This window comes from Tamandua tetradactyla, chromosome X (assembly GCF_023851605.1).
Source record: "Tamandua tetradactyla isolate mTamTet1 chromosome X, mTamTet1.pri, whole genome shotgun sequence".
Classification (NCBI taxonomy): Eukaryota; Metazoa; Chordata; class Mammalia; order Pilosa; family Myrmecophagidae; genus Tamandua; species Tamandua tetradactyla.
Window position 1 is genome coordinate 134,502,005 of NC_135353.1, and position 15,896 is coordinate 134,517,900.

General features: G+C 33.7%; 1 protein-coding gene across 5 annotated transcripts in view; it reads left to right on the forward strand.

Moving 5' to 3' along the window:
* Nucleotides 1-15,896, forward strand: part of RPGR (retinitis pigmentosa GTPase regulator) — a 59,603-nt gene that overhangs the window by 11,878 nt on the left and 31,829 nt on the right. For 2 of the 5 annotated variants that reach the window (XM_077146042.1, XM_077146046.1), the window contains exons 7-10: nt 259-414; nt 4,906-5,061; nt 13,686-13,810; nt 15,446-15,631. In XM_077146042.1, the coding sequence (XP_077002157.1) occupies nt 259-414; nt 4,906-5,061; nt 13,686-13,810; nt 15,446-15,631 (623 nt within the window). Of the gene's footprint in view, nt 1-255; nt 415-4,905; nt 5,062-13,685; nt 13,811-15,445; nt 15,632-15,896 lie in introns of all 5 variants that reach the window. The other 3 variants (XM_077146041.1, XM_077146044.1, XM_077146043.1) reach the window with 2 other exon arrangements.

Consider the following 15,896-nt stretch of genomic DNA (forward strand, 5'->3'; position numbering starts at 1 on the left):
TTTGTGAAACAGCTAAAATGATTTTCTAGTGTTTAATAATTATAGTAATGAAGATTATTAGGGTAGAATAATGAAGGGGGAAAGAAAATCTAGTTTTCTTTCTTTATCATACAGTAAAAGTATCTCAAGAAAAGTCAAATTCATTAAGTTGTCATTGTGTCCGTTTTTTTGTTCATCATGAGAATGTGTACCAAAAAGACCAGTATTTTGTCCACATTTATTTCATCTGCAATCACCGTTCTTTTCCTTTAATAGCAGAGGGTGAACTGTACACCTTTGGAGAACCTGAATGTGGGAAGTTAGGTCTCCCTAATGAGCAGCTGACCAATCACAGAACGCCCCAGCTGGTGCCTGGAATTTCTGAGAAGGTGATCCAAGTAGCTTGTGGTGGAGGGCACACTGTGGTTCTCACAGGTATGTGTGCAGATTGCTGCTGCATTCCCTGCTTCTTTAGTTGCTAAGGAAATTTCACTCATTCTCTGCGTTGGCCTTGCATTTCTTTCCCTTAAGGTCACTGTCTTTTATTCCTGGTTAATATGCATTTATGTCCTGTGGAGAAAAAAAATTAAGTTGAAAAATATCATTCTTATTGAATTGTTTCAGGTAATGTTGACATTTTCTTGACTGTGACACCTTTAATGGTAGCAAATAACATTATTTTTAGTTCATTTTCAAGGATAAACTGTTTTCCTCAAGTATTCCATGTTTATCTAAAATAGACATTATTTTCCCTAAAATGCCTTCTTTTGGAGAAGCTCCTCATTCATGCTCTATTCTTCATGTAGTGGATAATTCTTTTTGATATTCATGATCTTTGTCTTTTGCAGTTTTTAAGTTCTGTTATGGTAATACATTAAAAAGTGCTATGGTTTTAAATTATAAATGAGAAGAGAAAGTTAGAGCCTTTGTAATAATGTCACTTTTTACTTCTGAGTTTCTTACTTGGTAAGGCATGTCATTTCTCAGAATTCTAGTCAACATATTAAAATCTACTTAACACTTAATAATAACATAAATTGATGCTCCCAAATTTGTTCAGCATTAGATTTATTTTACTAGATAAGTAGTGTAGAGGTAATACAGACAGGTAGTGAATTATTATGATCTTTTGATAAAAAATAAATCAACCATTTCTGAAGTCACCACTTGATCTTCAGTAACCCAAAGTTAGAAGTGTTCCAGACAAATTTGGAATAGTATAGACCTCAGATAATACGTTTAATGTTGGAAGATGACCGAGCAGTTTTTTAACTTTAGATTTTCTACTTTTTTATAGCTTTTCCTTGACTTCTTATTCTAGCCCCAGTCAAGCTTATTAAGGTTTGGTTTCCCATAATTACAATTTGCACATGGAATCTTTTCTAAGTTAGAAATTTTTTTTTCAAAGCTTCCACTCTAAATTTAGAAATAATTCTGAGGTCTAGGATTTTTAAAAAATTTCTGCTGACAAAATAAATTTTCATGTAATTTTTAAACAGTTTATTCTGGGAATTAAATTTTGAAATTAATCTTTACAAATTATCTGAAAATTGGGCGGGCCACGGTGGCTCAGCAGGTAAGAATGCTTGCCTGCCATGCCCGAGGACCTGGGTTCGATTCCCGGTGCCTGCCCATGTTTAAAAAAAAAAAAAAAGATTATCTTAAAATTCATTCTAAAGCTTAGAATGCAACTTATTTTTAATGTATTATGTGTTTTTTCTATCTTACACAGAGCACATATAAATAATATTAGGTGATTCAAGGTTATTCTGAAGGATGCAAGTGTTGATTATGTAATAATAATAATAGGCCAGCTAAGTATACATTATAAAAATATTTTCATACATAATGAGCACCAAGATAATCCATGATAATTTTAATTTATACTTATAATAAAAGATGCACTTAGTGTGATATTTTCTTATAGTATTTAAAGATATTTAGTTTTCTTTGGACATTAAATTTTGGTTTTTTTTTTTAAGATTAGAAATCGTGGTGCCAGAAATTGATTCTTCTTTCCAGATTTTTGCAGACTTTTGGCTCTCACAGACCAGTAAGGTTTTTTACAGAAATTATGAGGACCAACAGATGGTTGCCAGCTTCTGATTTGCATTTGGCTAAATATTGGTATTTAAAAATTTTGCCATCTGTTATCACCATTATTTCGTAAAATAAGGGTTATTTTCAAAACAAAATCAAAATTAAAATCTTACTTTTATAATAAACACTCCCTTAAATTGTATGTTTATTTTTTATAGAAAATTCACTACTTTGACTGTTTTGCACATTTCTCCATGGATCTGTGAGAGTTTTATTGTGAGCCAACCCTGGTGAGAAACCTGTGTTCTATGGCTCAAAGTAAACAGAAATATTAAATATTTAGTCACAAGTGATGAAGAAATGAACCCAAAGAGTGTATTGATCATCAGTTTGACTAAATACAAAATTTTGAGCAGTTAAGAAAGTTATGAAATACTTTCTGAGATCTTAAAAGAATAGCTTACCATCTGTTCTGTATCATTCCCTTCACTAAAGGAAAGGATTTAGATGAGATGATTCTATGGGGACCTTCCCCCACTTTGTTCTCAGTGTCTGTCTAAGTCTGATCTTACAATCTATTTGTATCTTATTCATTAAAATATTTAAGTTAATTTGAATTAATTAATTGCTGATGAATTTATTTAAAACTAAATATTTACATGTGACCATGCCATAATGGAAAAGGGATAGTTTAGAAAATATCACTACTGGTTGCAATGCTGATTTGACTGTAGAGTCTCTATAGAATCAGGGAAATAATGGATTACTGTTGAGAAAGTGTCAGACTGGAACTTGGGTCACACTGCGGCAAAATAATAAAGGCAATCTTACATGTCATCCACAGCCATTACTAAAAGATAAAAAAAAGTCCTGGTTATTAGATGAGGTCCACAATGAAGTGTGGATACCAAGGAAAATCAGAGCTTACCTTAACTTTTCCAGATTATGTTTGGAAAAACTTAAGTTCTCTGCAGAGCAACAAGTAGCAAGGTGATAGTCATAAACTCAAATATATTCTGTGAAATTAGAGCAATATTGATTTGAAGCCAAGTAATAAAATGTGTTTTCCTAATGAAGTCTTATTTATTAACATTGAATTACAATGTTAAATGTTACAAAGGTGATATGGTCATACCAATCATCTGTCATACCAATCATCCCACTAAGGACATGAAAGAAAATTTAACTGGATAACAAAGAAAGCTTTTGTGATATGATTCATGCTGCCTAAAAAACCATGAGCTAATATCAGAAAGCCCAAGAAATTTAGAATAATTATTGGCCAGCCAGAGATTATGATAATTGTTTTATTTTATTTTACCCGATGTTCTACTGCTAAGCTACAAATTTAGAATTGGAGATTTGTAGTGTGATTATTCATTAAACTAGAAGATTGAATTTTTTTTACATTAAAATAGAAATCTGTTTTACCATTGCTTCAGTGTGGTTCATATCCTAGACACAGCATGTTTTCTTTTCTCTTTTTTTGGCATGGGCAGGCATCAGGAATCGAACTGGGGTCTCTGGCATGCCAGGCAAGAACACTGCCTGCTGAGCCACTGTGGCCCACCCCACGTGTTTTCTTTAAGAAGTAGTGTCTGTGTCTTACTTAAGAAGCAATTATACTTTACTTGTCAGACGGAAAACAAATAATGTAAAATTACATGACAATGGGAAGTTATGTGTTCATCAGAACATCCCCCATTGTGAGAATGATTGATTAGATGATTACTTTTTAGAAAAAAATATTATTTACAACTCGGTTTTCTATTCTGTTCTGGAATCTGTGTGAATATTTTCTTATGTAATCTGTACTCTTTTAGATAGGTGTTGTTGCATCAGGGAATGTAAGTAATTTGCCCACTTGTCACAGCTAATAGTAGTGAAGATTTGGGCTCCTGCCTGAATCCAAAGTTCTTACTCTTCCTCCTGCAGCAGGAGAGAGTCAATATATTAAATTAAGGAGAAGTGTACGAACCTAATAGACTCTGCCCTTCCTGACATGGTAGGCAGCAAGAATTTTAAGTGCATCTAAAAGGGCCCTTTCATCACGACTCATGTATCCTGTTTTTGTGGTTTTCCATTTCTATAAAATATATGAACTAATATTTACTGATTTATTATAGGTCCTTCAGAATCACTTTAAAAATATTAATATGGAGGGCAGGCCATGGTGGCTCAGCAGGCAAGAATGCTTGCCTGCCATGCCAGAGGACCCGGGTTCGATTCCCGGTGCCTGCCCATGTAAAAAAATATATATATATATTAATATGGAAACACTTTTTATCCCTTCCTTTCACTATTATTGCATTTCCTGATAAAAGGAGCTTTCCTTATGAATAAATAGAACGTATGGATTATAAGTTTTCATTCTCTTGCAATTTCTCTGGAATTATGTTTTATAAAATAAGTCATTATATTACCTGCTTTTCAGGGAGTTTTTCTGTAGAAGATATCCCTCATTATTTTGATTTAAGACAGTGACTGAGATTAGCTTCATGACAATGCTTTCTAAAGAGATGAAGTGGTCATTATAGGGACCTTTCAGATAGTTAACACACTTATATATCTTGTATCAGGCATGTTGCTTACTTACAAGCAATATGTGTTACTTATGGCAGTTACTTTTATGGTTATGTGTAAAAGATAAAATCAGGCTCATGCCAAAACTTTTACGACTGTTTGTTTCCCTTTTCATTTTTCTTTTCCTTCATTACTAAAAAATTTGTACTCAAGTATTAGGTATTCTTATATGAGTGTTTCTTTCAGAGGCACTTAACTTTCATTATAAAAGATTGAATGTCGCAATTTTTCTAGACATAATTGTGACTGTCTGTTTAAATACAGTCTTTTTCTTGTATTTGACCATTTCCCATTTCCTTTCAGAAAAAGCAGTATATGCCTTTGGACTGGGACAGTTTGGTCAATTGGGTCTTGGCACTTTTATTTTTGAATCATCAGAACCCAAAGTCATTGAGCATATTAAAGATAAGAAAATATGTCATATTTCATGTGGAGAAAATCACACAGCTTTGATAACAGGTATGGATTAGAATTTACGTTATATTTTTATAGTAGCCTGGGTATATTTTACTAGAAAATAAATAATATATGGAATAATGTATCTCACTTAAGCATAGGAATTACTGATTGAGAAAATGGAATTCCTTATTTAATATTTAATTTAATATTTAAAAGTACAGAGCTATAAACCCATACTTATTTTTTTAATTCAATTTAAAATAAACATAAATGATCCCAAGATTTTGAAACTCAAAATATCAGTGCTATCAGAGGTAAAGTTACAGAAAACTGGAGTCTTTTTGAAATTTGTATCAATTTGAAAGCTTTTAACTCTGCTGAGGCCGGGGGGGGGGGGGGACGACGACTCCCAAGTGAAAGATTTTATTTTAAAACATTCTCCCTGTTCAGTCTGACAGGGCCTTCAGGCTGAATGAATTCTTGTGGTGCTTTTAGCACAGGAGGCATTTTCAGGAGGGACTCCTTCCCTGTTTCCACAGTGATAAGGAAAAACGCACCTTAGAAACCATTAAATCAATTTACATATGTGGGTACTCCAGCTCTTCAGCTCCTTAGTTTCTCATTTATCCAGTGTAAAGAAGCATTGGGCCAACTTCTCACCCTCAGAAATTTGGTCCTGCAAGTATAGGACTCAATAAAGCTTCTGTCCTAAAAATTGACATACTCCACAATTTTAATTGCTTAAGAAAAAAGGGCCTGTAATTTCCCTATTTCTAGTTTAGATTTCAATCTAAAAATAAAGTGAAGTATCACAAAGTCAGTCTATTTTGCAGAGCTCATCTAATGGTATGTGGTTAGGAAAACTAGGAGTTGGCAAATACAGGGTATTACCATACATTCTTCCTTCTTCCCCAAAGAACCCTTCAGAGAACACTACCTGCCCCTTATTCAAGTATTGCTGTCCTTTTTCATGTAGCATGAAATAGAATTTATATAGAATGTAAAGAAATGTTATTCATTCATAGTCCTGTAGGAGTTGTTATATGTTCCTTACTGTGGGATCATCATCTCAGTTTCAGTCCTTATTACCATTTTTCATCAACTCTAAATTGCCATTAATGGTAAATACACACCTTTTTTAATGCATCATCTAACTTACCACTTAGATTACTTAGTTAAATTTCCATGGTACTTTTCCTCCTGATGAATGAAGTGATAGTAGAAATAATTGAACATTAACTGGATTTACTTTTTAATAATGGATTCTTTTCTCCAGGTTTAATGACAGGTGTGTAATGAGTTATCTGTAAACTCTTGCCAATTCCCTAATATAACCAGTGGCTTAAAAAAGCTCTCTCAGGTTAGAGGTGCAATCAGGGGACTTGGATCAGAATTGGGTTTTTGTTTTGTTTTGTTTTGTTTTTGCTGGCTAATGACAGTCAAATTAAAATGACAAACCTTTACAAACATTTTCAATAAAGTTATCAGAGTCAAAGAAGGAGGAGGAAGGCATAAAGAAGGAGGTATTAAATATGTATATATAAGGAAAGGAATTAAATACTTAATAACAATTATACAGAAGAGTCTAAACACTGCTTATTGTTTGTTTATAAGGAAACAATTTGTTTCCTTAGTTTTTATTAGAGAAGTTGTGGGTTTACAAAACAATCATGCATAAAATACAGGATTCCTGTATACTACACCACACCCAATGCCTTGTATTGGTATGGAATATTTGTTAAAATTGATAATAACACTTACACTAGGTTAACTTTCCAGAAACCTACAACCTCCGTATAGGTCCGTGGACCAGATAAGTCCTGAAACCTAGAGGGCCCAGCCTTTCCAGAACATCAGCTAATTCCATCTCACTACACTACATTACTGACAGCCTTTTCCAACATGAAAAAGTTAAAATGACCATAGTCTAAACACCCCTAAAGAATGGGATAGAAAGATCAAAGGTGATGGTGGAGTTAAACAGAGAAGGTAGGGTTTAACAAACAAATATGATTGCTGAATCATTAAATTGATATTTCTTGTAGTCTCCAGTATTTTAGAGCAGCTAGAAGTAAAAACCTAAAATTGTGGAACTGTAACCCATGCCAACCTCTGAAATCAGTTCTACAACTAATTGTGCTGTGCTTTGAAATTATTGCTTTTTTGTATATATGTTATTTTTTCACAAAAAAGAAAAAGTCGATTGCAATGATAAAAAAAAATTGATAATAGCATTTAAAGAATAATTTCACATTTTTAAAATAGTAGTTACCTTTGTTACAATTGATGGAAGATTATTAAAATTGTACTATTATCTATCATCCATAATTTGCATTAAGTATATTTTTCACATATACCCTATTTGTTAACACCTTGTATTAGTATTGTACATGTGTTATAATTCATGAAAGAACCTTATTATACTTGTGCTATTAAGTATAGGCCATTGACTACAATGTGATTCATTGTCTTATACATGTTTCATCTTTTAATTCTTATTCTAGTAATATATACATCCTAAACTTTCCTCTTTTAACCACACTCACCTCTGTAGTTCAGTACTGTTGATTGTACTCACAATGTGATGCCGTCACCATTATGTATTTCTGTACCTTTACCATTAACTTAAATAAAAATTCTGTACAAATTAAGCATCAACTCCCTATTCTCTAACCCCAACCTATCTCCTTGTGTTTTAGTTTGCTAGCTGCTGGAATGCAATATACCAGAAATGGAACTGCTTTTAAAAAGGGAATTTAATAAGTTGCTAGTTTACAGTTTAAGGCTGAGAAAATGTCCCAGTTAAAACAAGTTTTTAGAAATGTCCAACTAAGCATCCAGGAAAAGATACCTTGATTCAAGAAGGCTGATGAAGTTCAGGGTTTCTCTTTCAAGTGAGAGGGCACATGGTGAACATGGTCAAGATTTCTCTCTCATCTGGAAAGGCATGAGGCAAACACAGTGTCATCTGCTAACTTTCTCTCCTGGCATCCTGTTTCATGAAACTCCCTGGGACGCATTTTCTTTCTTCATCTCCAAAGGTCACTGGCTGGGGAACTCTTTGCTTCTCATGACTGTGTCGTTTTCTACTCTCTCAGAATCTCCAACTTTTTCCAAAATGTTTCCTCTTTTATAGAATTCCGGTAAACTAATCAAGACCCACATAGAATGGGTGGAGACACCTCTCTATCTAATCGAGTTTAATACCCACATTGATTGAGCCACATCTCCATGGAGATAATCTAATTAAAATTGCCAACATAGAGTACTGAATAGGGATTAGAAGAAATGGCTTCCTTTACAAAATGAAATTAGGATTAAAACATGGCTTTTCTAGAGTACATACATCCTTTCAAACTGGCACACCTTGAAACCTATATTCCAGATTCTAACTCTTTGAGTTTGCCTATTATAATTAGTTCACATCAGTGAAATCATACAATATTTGTCCTTTTATGTCTGACTTATTTCACTGAACATAATATCCTCAAGGTTCATCCATGTTGTCACATGCATCAGGACTTCATTCTTTCTATGGCTGAATAATATTCCATTGTGTGTGTGTGTGTGTGTGTGTGTGTGTGTGTGTGTAGATCACGTTTTGTTTATCCATTCATCAATTGATGGACATTTGGGTTGCTTCCATTTTTTGGCAATTGTGAACAGTGCCACTATGAACATTGGTGTGCAAATATCTGTTGAGTCCCTGCTTTCAATTCTTCTGGGTATATACTTAGAAGTAGGATTGCCAGATTGTATGATATTTCTGTACTTAGCTTCCTGAAGAACTTCAAAATTGTCTTCCACAGCAGCTGCAGCATTTTACATTCCCACCAGCAGTGAATGAGTGTTATTTCTCTACAGAGAGAGCAACTCAATATTCTTGACTGTGTATTCTGTTTTTTTAATAGTGGCTATTCTAGTAGGTACAAAATGGTATCTTGTGGTTTTGATTTGTATTTCTCTAATAGCTAGTGATACTTGAGTATATTTTCACATGTTTTTTGGCCATTTGTATTTCCTCTTTGGAGAAATGTCTATTCATGTCTTTTGCTCATTTTTTAATTGGATTGTCTTTCTATTGTTGAGTTGAAAGATTTCTTTATATATTCTGAATAGTAAACCCTTATTGTATATGTGGTTTCCAAATATTTTCTCCCATTGAGTATGTTATCTCTTCACTTTTGTGACACATTCCTTTCTTGCACAAAAGTTTTTAATTTTGAGGTGGTCCCATTTATCTTTTTTTCTTTTGTTGCTTGTACTTTGGGTGTAAAGGCTAAGAAACCATTGCCTACCACAAGATTTTAAAGTTGTTTCCCTATGTTTCCTTTTAGGAGTTTTATAGTCTTGGTACTTACATTTAGGTCTTTGATCAATTTTGAGTTAATTTTTATATATGGTTTGAGATAGGGATCCTCTTTCATTTTTGTGTATGGATATCCAGTTCTCTCAAACACCACTTATTGAAGAGACTATTCTTACCCAGGTGAATGGGCTTGGCAGCCTTATAAAAAAATAAATTGGCCATAAATATGAGGGATAATTTCTGAACTCTCAATTAGATTCCATTGATCAGTATTATCTATCTTTTTGCCAACACTGTACTGTATTGAGTGCTACAGCTTTATAATATGCTTTAAAGTCAGAAAGTATGAGTCCTCCAGCTTTGCTCTTCTTTTTCAAGATGTTTTTGGCTATTTGGCTCCCTTTACCCTTCCAAATAAATTTGAAAATGGACTTTTCTGTTTCTGAAAAGCAAGATGTTGAAATTTGGATTAGGGTTGCATTGCATCTGTAAATCAATTTCGGTAGAATAGACATCTTAATGATATTTAGTCTTCCAATCCATGAACAGGGAATGTCCTTCCATTAGACCCCAAAATATTGGTCTTCTTCAATTCTTTTAGCAATGTTTTGTTATTTTTTGCATACAAATCCTTTATATCCTTGTTAAATTTATTCCCAGGTATTGGATTCTTTTAGTTGCTATTGTTAATGGAATTTTTTTCTTGATTTCTTCCTCATGTTGCTCATTATTAGTATATAGAAACACTGATGTTTACATGTCAATCTTGTATCCTGCAACTTTGCTGAAATTAATTATTAGCTCTAGTTGCTTTGTTTTAGTTATTTTGGGGACATTCTATATATAGGATCATGTCATTTAAAAATACTGAAAGTTTACTTCTTTCTTTCCGATTTTGATGCCTTTTATTTCTTTTTCTTGCCTAAATGCTCTGTCCAGAACTTAAAGCACAGCATTGATTAACAGTGGTGACAAATGGACATCCTTGTTTTGTTCCAGATCTTAGAGGAAAAGTGTTCAATCTTTCACCATTAAGTATGATGTTAGCTGTGGGTTTTTTATATATGCTCTTTATCATGCTGAGAAAGTTTTCTTCTGTTACTATTTTTCTTAGCATTTTTATCAAGAAAGTCCTATATTTTAACAAATGCCTTTTCTCCATCAATTGAGATGATCATGCGGTTTTTCCATTAATTGATTTTCTTATGTTGGACTACCCTTGCATGCCTGGGATAAAACCCACTTGATCATGGTGTGTCTTTCTTTTAATGTGCTGTTGGATTCAATTTGCAAGTGTTTTGTTGAGGAGTTTTGCATTTATATTCATAAGAGAAATTGGTCAGTAATGTTTCTTTTCTTTCACTATCTTTATCTGGCTTTGGTATTAGGGTGATGTTGGCCTCATAGAATGAATTAGGTGGTGTTCCCTCCTCTTCAATTTTTTTTAAATAGTTTGAGAAGAATTCATTTTAATTCTTTTTGGAATGATGGGTAGAATTCATCTGTGAAGCTATCTGGTCCTGAGCTTTTATTTGTTGGGAGGTTTTTGATGACTGATTTAATCTCTTTACTTGTAATTGATCTATTGAGGTTTTCTGTTTCTTGTAGAGTCAGTGTAGATTGTTTATGTGTTTCTAGAAATCTGTCCATTTCACCTAGGTTGTCTAATTTGTTGGCATACAGTTGTTCATAGTATTCTCTTTATTTCTGTGGTGTCAGTAGTAATGTCCTCCTCTCATTTATGATTTTATTTATTTGAATCTTCTCTTTTTCTTTGTCAGTCTAGCTAACGGTTTGTCAATTTTATTGATCTTCTCAAAGAACTGACCTCTGATTCTGCTCATTCTCTCTATTGTTTTCTTTTATTCTTATTTTCATTTATTTTTGCTGTAATATTTGTTATTTCTTTCCTTCTGCCTACTTTGGGATTACTTTGCTGTTCTTTTCCTAGTTCCACCAGGTGTGTAGTTAGGTCTTTGATTTTAGCTGTTGTTTTCTTTTTTAATGTAAGCGTTTAGGTGTATAAATTTACCTCTCAACACTGCCTTTGCTTCATTCCATAAGTTTTGATTTCCCAACGATTGTTTAAGAGTGTGTTGTTTAACTTCCATATACTTGTGAATTTTCTAGTTCTCTGCCTGTTGTTGATTTCCAGCATCATTCCATTATGGTCAGAGAAAGTGCTTTATATGATTTCAATCTTTTTAAATTTATTGAGACTTGTTTTCTGACCCAGGATGTGGTCTATCTTAGAGAACGATCCATCAACACTTGAGAAGAATGTTTACCCTGCTGTTTTGGGGTACACTTTTCTTTATATGTCTCTTAGGTCTAGTTCATTTATCATATAATTCAAAATCTCTGTTTCCTTATTGATCCTCTACCTAGAGGATCCATTGATGAGAGTGGTGTATTGAAGTCACCAACTATTTTCTTAGAGATAATCTGTTTCTTCCTTCAGTTTTGCCAGTGTTTTCCTTATGTATTTTGGGGCACAATTATTAGGTCTATACATATTTATGATTGTTGTTTCTTCTTGGTCAATTCTTCTTCTTATTAAATTGAAGCACTGGCTTAGAGATGGGCCCCAGCAATCCAAATTCACTAATTAAAAGCCATCATCAGTGATCTGCCATTTCCATCCCCGTTGTTGTGAAAGTGGATTTATATGTCTTTTTCGGTCCCCTACAAGCTAGTCAAGTTTGGACTCCAAGGTGGCCCACTGCAAGAGTGGGGGATGGGCGCTAGCAGCCCTTGCTCAGAGAGAGCAACTCAGTGTTCTTAACTGTGGTTTATAAGCCTCTTCCTCCTATTCTTCCCTGGATGCTGTATGGTATTCTTCTAGCCTCCAGAGCCCAAAACAGTTGTTTCACATAGTTCCTGCTTATTTGGTAGCTGTTTTGGTAAAAGGACTGAGTCCTGGAACTCCCTACCCTGCCACCTCCTCTGAAAGTAGGAAACTATTTATTTTTGTATATTAATGTTGGAACTTGTCACCTTACTGAATTTCTAATTATTTTTTTCAGTCAATTCCCTTGGATTTTCTTAGAAATAAATCACTTTGCCATCTTTAAACTGGAAGTCTCCAAATGTCATCTTGTCATTTGCTGGCTTAAAACCATTCATGTACTCTCTTGTTGCCCTTAAGAAATCTTTAATAAAAACTAAAAGGACGCTCTCTGGTGTGGTTCCTTTTTACCCTACCAGAGCTACCTCTTATCTCTCCTCTTAATTCTCTCTGCTCCAAGTACATTGGCTACCTTTCAGCTTCCTCACTGAGCCATGTTTTCTCTTGATTCAGTGCCTTTGTATGTGCTACTGATTCTGAATGAAGTTTATTTGCTCCCTTCTCTTGTAGCTAAACCCTATATACATCCTTTAGGTTTCAGTTTGAAAGCCTTCCCTAATCCCCAGTATTGAAGGTCATCCCCCTCCTATGCATCTATAGTAGCACCCTTTACTTCAGCTTCCATGGCATTTAGCACACTTGAAATGGAGCTTATGAAGGAGAGACTTGAGAAGAGGACCAAAGGTTCAGAATTGCAGCTACTGCAATGGGAAAACGGTTAACTGCAGAGAAGCAAGCAGATTACTTAGCATCATCATGGCCCCAGTTAAAGACGGGACCCAGGTATTGGTGAAGGTATTAGTTAGCATGGTCAGTTTATGACATTTTCTTCAGTAGTGTTCTTTAGCCCAGGAGCAAAATTAGTTAAAGAGACAGTTGGATAGATCTAAGCCAGTGGTTCTACACTGGTGGAAGTTTTGCCTCTACCTACAAGTCCCCAGATACATGGGGACATCTGGAGACATTTTTGATTGCCACAACTGGAAAATGGGAAGGTGTTCTATTGGTATGTAGAGGGTCAAGGCCAGAGACACTTCTAAGCATCCTAAAATGTACAAGATAGCCTCCTACAACAAAGAATTATCTGGACCAAACTGTCAGTAGTACCAAGCTTGAGAAACCCTGATCTAAGCAATGACCACAAGAAAACAGAAAATAGATTCTTTTGGTATACAGAGAGTCAAAATGCAAAAATCATCTTCGTCTTGAGAATATGGTGTGTGTCACAAGATGAATGCTGCGTTGCTGCTCTTCTGCACAGTGCCTCATATATCCGGAGTCCAATTTTACAAACCACTGAGGGTTTAGTGACTTATGCTCAGAATACTATTGCCTAAAGTCATGTACAGGACCGTAGAGAACATAGAGAGTGAGGGAACATCAATGTGTCAGAGTAAAGTCAATTCAGAATTTGAGGGGAAACTTATAACTGTAACCAAGTTAACATATTTTAAAGGTTTTATCTGTTTAGAAGTAGATCCATACAAGTAACACCCTTATAATTCTCTTTATTCTTTTGTATTTTAGATATAGGCCTTATGTATACTTTTGGAGATGGTCGACATGGAAAATTAGGACTTGGACTAGAAAATTTTACCAATCAATTCACTCCTGCTTTTTGCTCTAATTTTTTGAAGTTTACAGTTCACTTGGTAAGGGTCTCACACTTCCCTGTTTGTATTTTCACGTTCCTGTTTTTGAATCTTTCAGTATTTCATAAAAGATAAATAAGTACTTCTGTATTTGTATAAAAGAATATCATGAATAGATCTAATATACTAGTTTTTTAAAAGTTAAATGTCAGAAATTATGCCACTCTGAAAATCTGTCCCTTTCCTAATTTTTCTCCGTTAGCATATTTCTTTTTGCCCTAATTTGGACTCTTTTGCTTTGTTCTCACATGTCTCTTGAAAGTGAGGACTGAGTTATGCCTGTAATCTTTGTATCTCATATATTACTGTTTTCAGTTTGCTAAAGCTGCCGGAATGCAATACACCAGAAATGGATCAGCTTTTATAAATTTCAGGTGATATATCATCTCTAAGTAAACAAAATTTTCAGATGTCTATAGTTTTTCATTGGCAGAAGTATTAGAAACAAAAGATACGATATCTTTCAGTGATGTGACACTGAAAAAATAGATTTTTATCTGAATAGCATTAACATAAACAATAGGACACTTTTTTATAGTAGTATTCAGTAAAAGACTTGTTGAATTAAATATTAATGACATTCTCAAATCCTGCACAGGAGATAATATGACAATAAACTAAGAGTTTAAAAAAAGTGTCCTATTGTTTATGTTAATGCTATTCAGATAAAAATCTATTTTTTGGTGTCACATCACTGAAAGATATCGTATCTGTTGTTTCTTATACTTCTGCCAATGAAAAACTATAGACATCTGAAAATTCTGTTTACTTAGAGATGATATATCACCTGAAATTTATTCTCCAAAGATTCAGTGTCTCTTACTATTGGACAGTTCCATTCATTGATTCAACAACCATTTAAAAAATGCATACTTATGTGTAAGATACTATAATAGGTATTAGGTATATAAGATATTCAGTGTTGAAAAAAATGGCTAAGTCCTATATTCACTGAACTTATAGTTTTATGGGGAATAGAATTTTTAAGTGATATAGTATATCTAAATATGTATTTTAATTTGAAAATATGAGAAAAGGTATGGCGTATGCTAGTCTTACCATGTAGATCACAATAAAGTTAAAAATCTATGTTGCAAATACTGTATTTTTAAAAATATTTTATTGAAAATCGTTTATTTCTCAAAAGTCTTTAAATGTTGATTTCATTTATTTCATTGTTCATGTTCACATTCTACTCTAAGAACTTTTAAGCGTTAAGCTTCAAAACTTTTCATATAAAGAAAAAGGTTTGGAGATCTAATATATCAAGAGATTGGCTTATTATTCTTGGGTCTCTTTTTTCTTAGTAGAACATTTCTGAGTAATCTTTCAAGTTTTTAATGTTGCTCCCCATTGAATATATTTTTCTGAAATAATTGTAACATTTTCTAATTTGTAAGGAGTCATGTAATGTACCAAATAGTTTTTTTCTCTAGACTATAAATTGAAAGGAAAATGGTTGGTTAAACTTTTTCTAATTTTTATATCGTGTATACATTGTAATTTGCATATATATGGTCAGTTTAATAAGTCTACCACTAAGTACATCTTTTGTAGCTGAAAACTTGTGTTAAAAACCCAACTGTGTTTGAAGCAGCCAATGTCAGTTAATTTATCTGTGGATTTATGCTGTAGGTTGCTTGCGGTGGATGCCACATGCTTGTTTTTGCCACTCCACGACTTAGTATGCCAGAAGACGTTGATTTAGATGAACTAAATGATACTTGCTTACCTGCCGCGGCTTCTCTTCCCATTGGCAATTTGACCTCAGGAATTGCACTGCATAGAACGTTATCAGCACGTGTGCGTCGAAGAGAGAGGGTATACTTGTGGCCTGTTCCATATAATAGAATTGCAAAAAACCCTGAAAAAAAATCCATTTTCTTTTTAAATCAAAGAAGGTTCTTCTCAGATATATTTACTAAATAAAATTATTAGAATCAAGGACTTACAAACTTTTAAAGTAAATTCATAGTTATCTGGATAGCCTTTGTTTTTAGATGATGGTACTATACAAAGCATCCTTCTTTAGGTCTATTTTACCATCTCAAATTGAATGCTGGGTTTTTTTCTCAACAGGATGTGC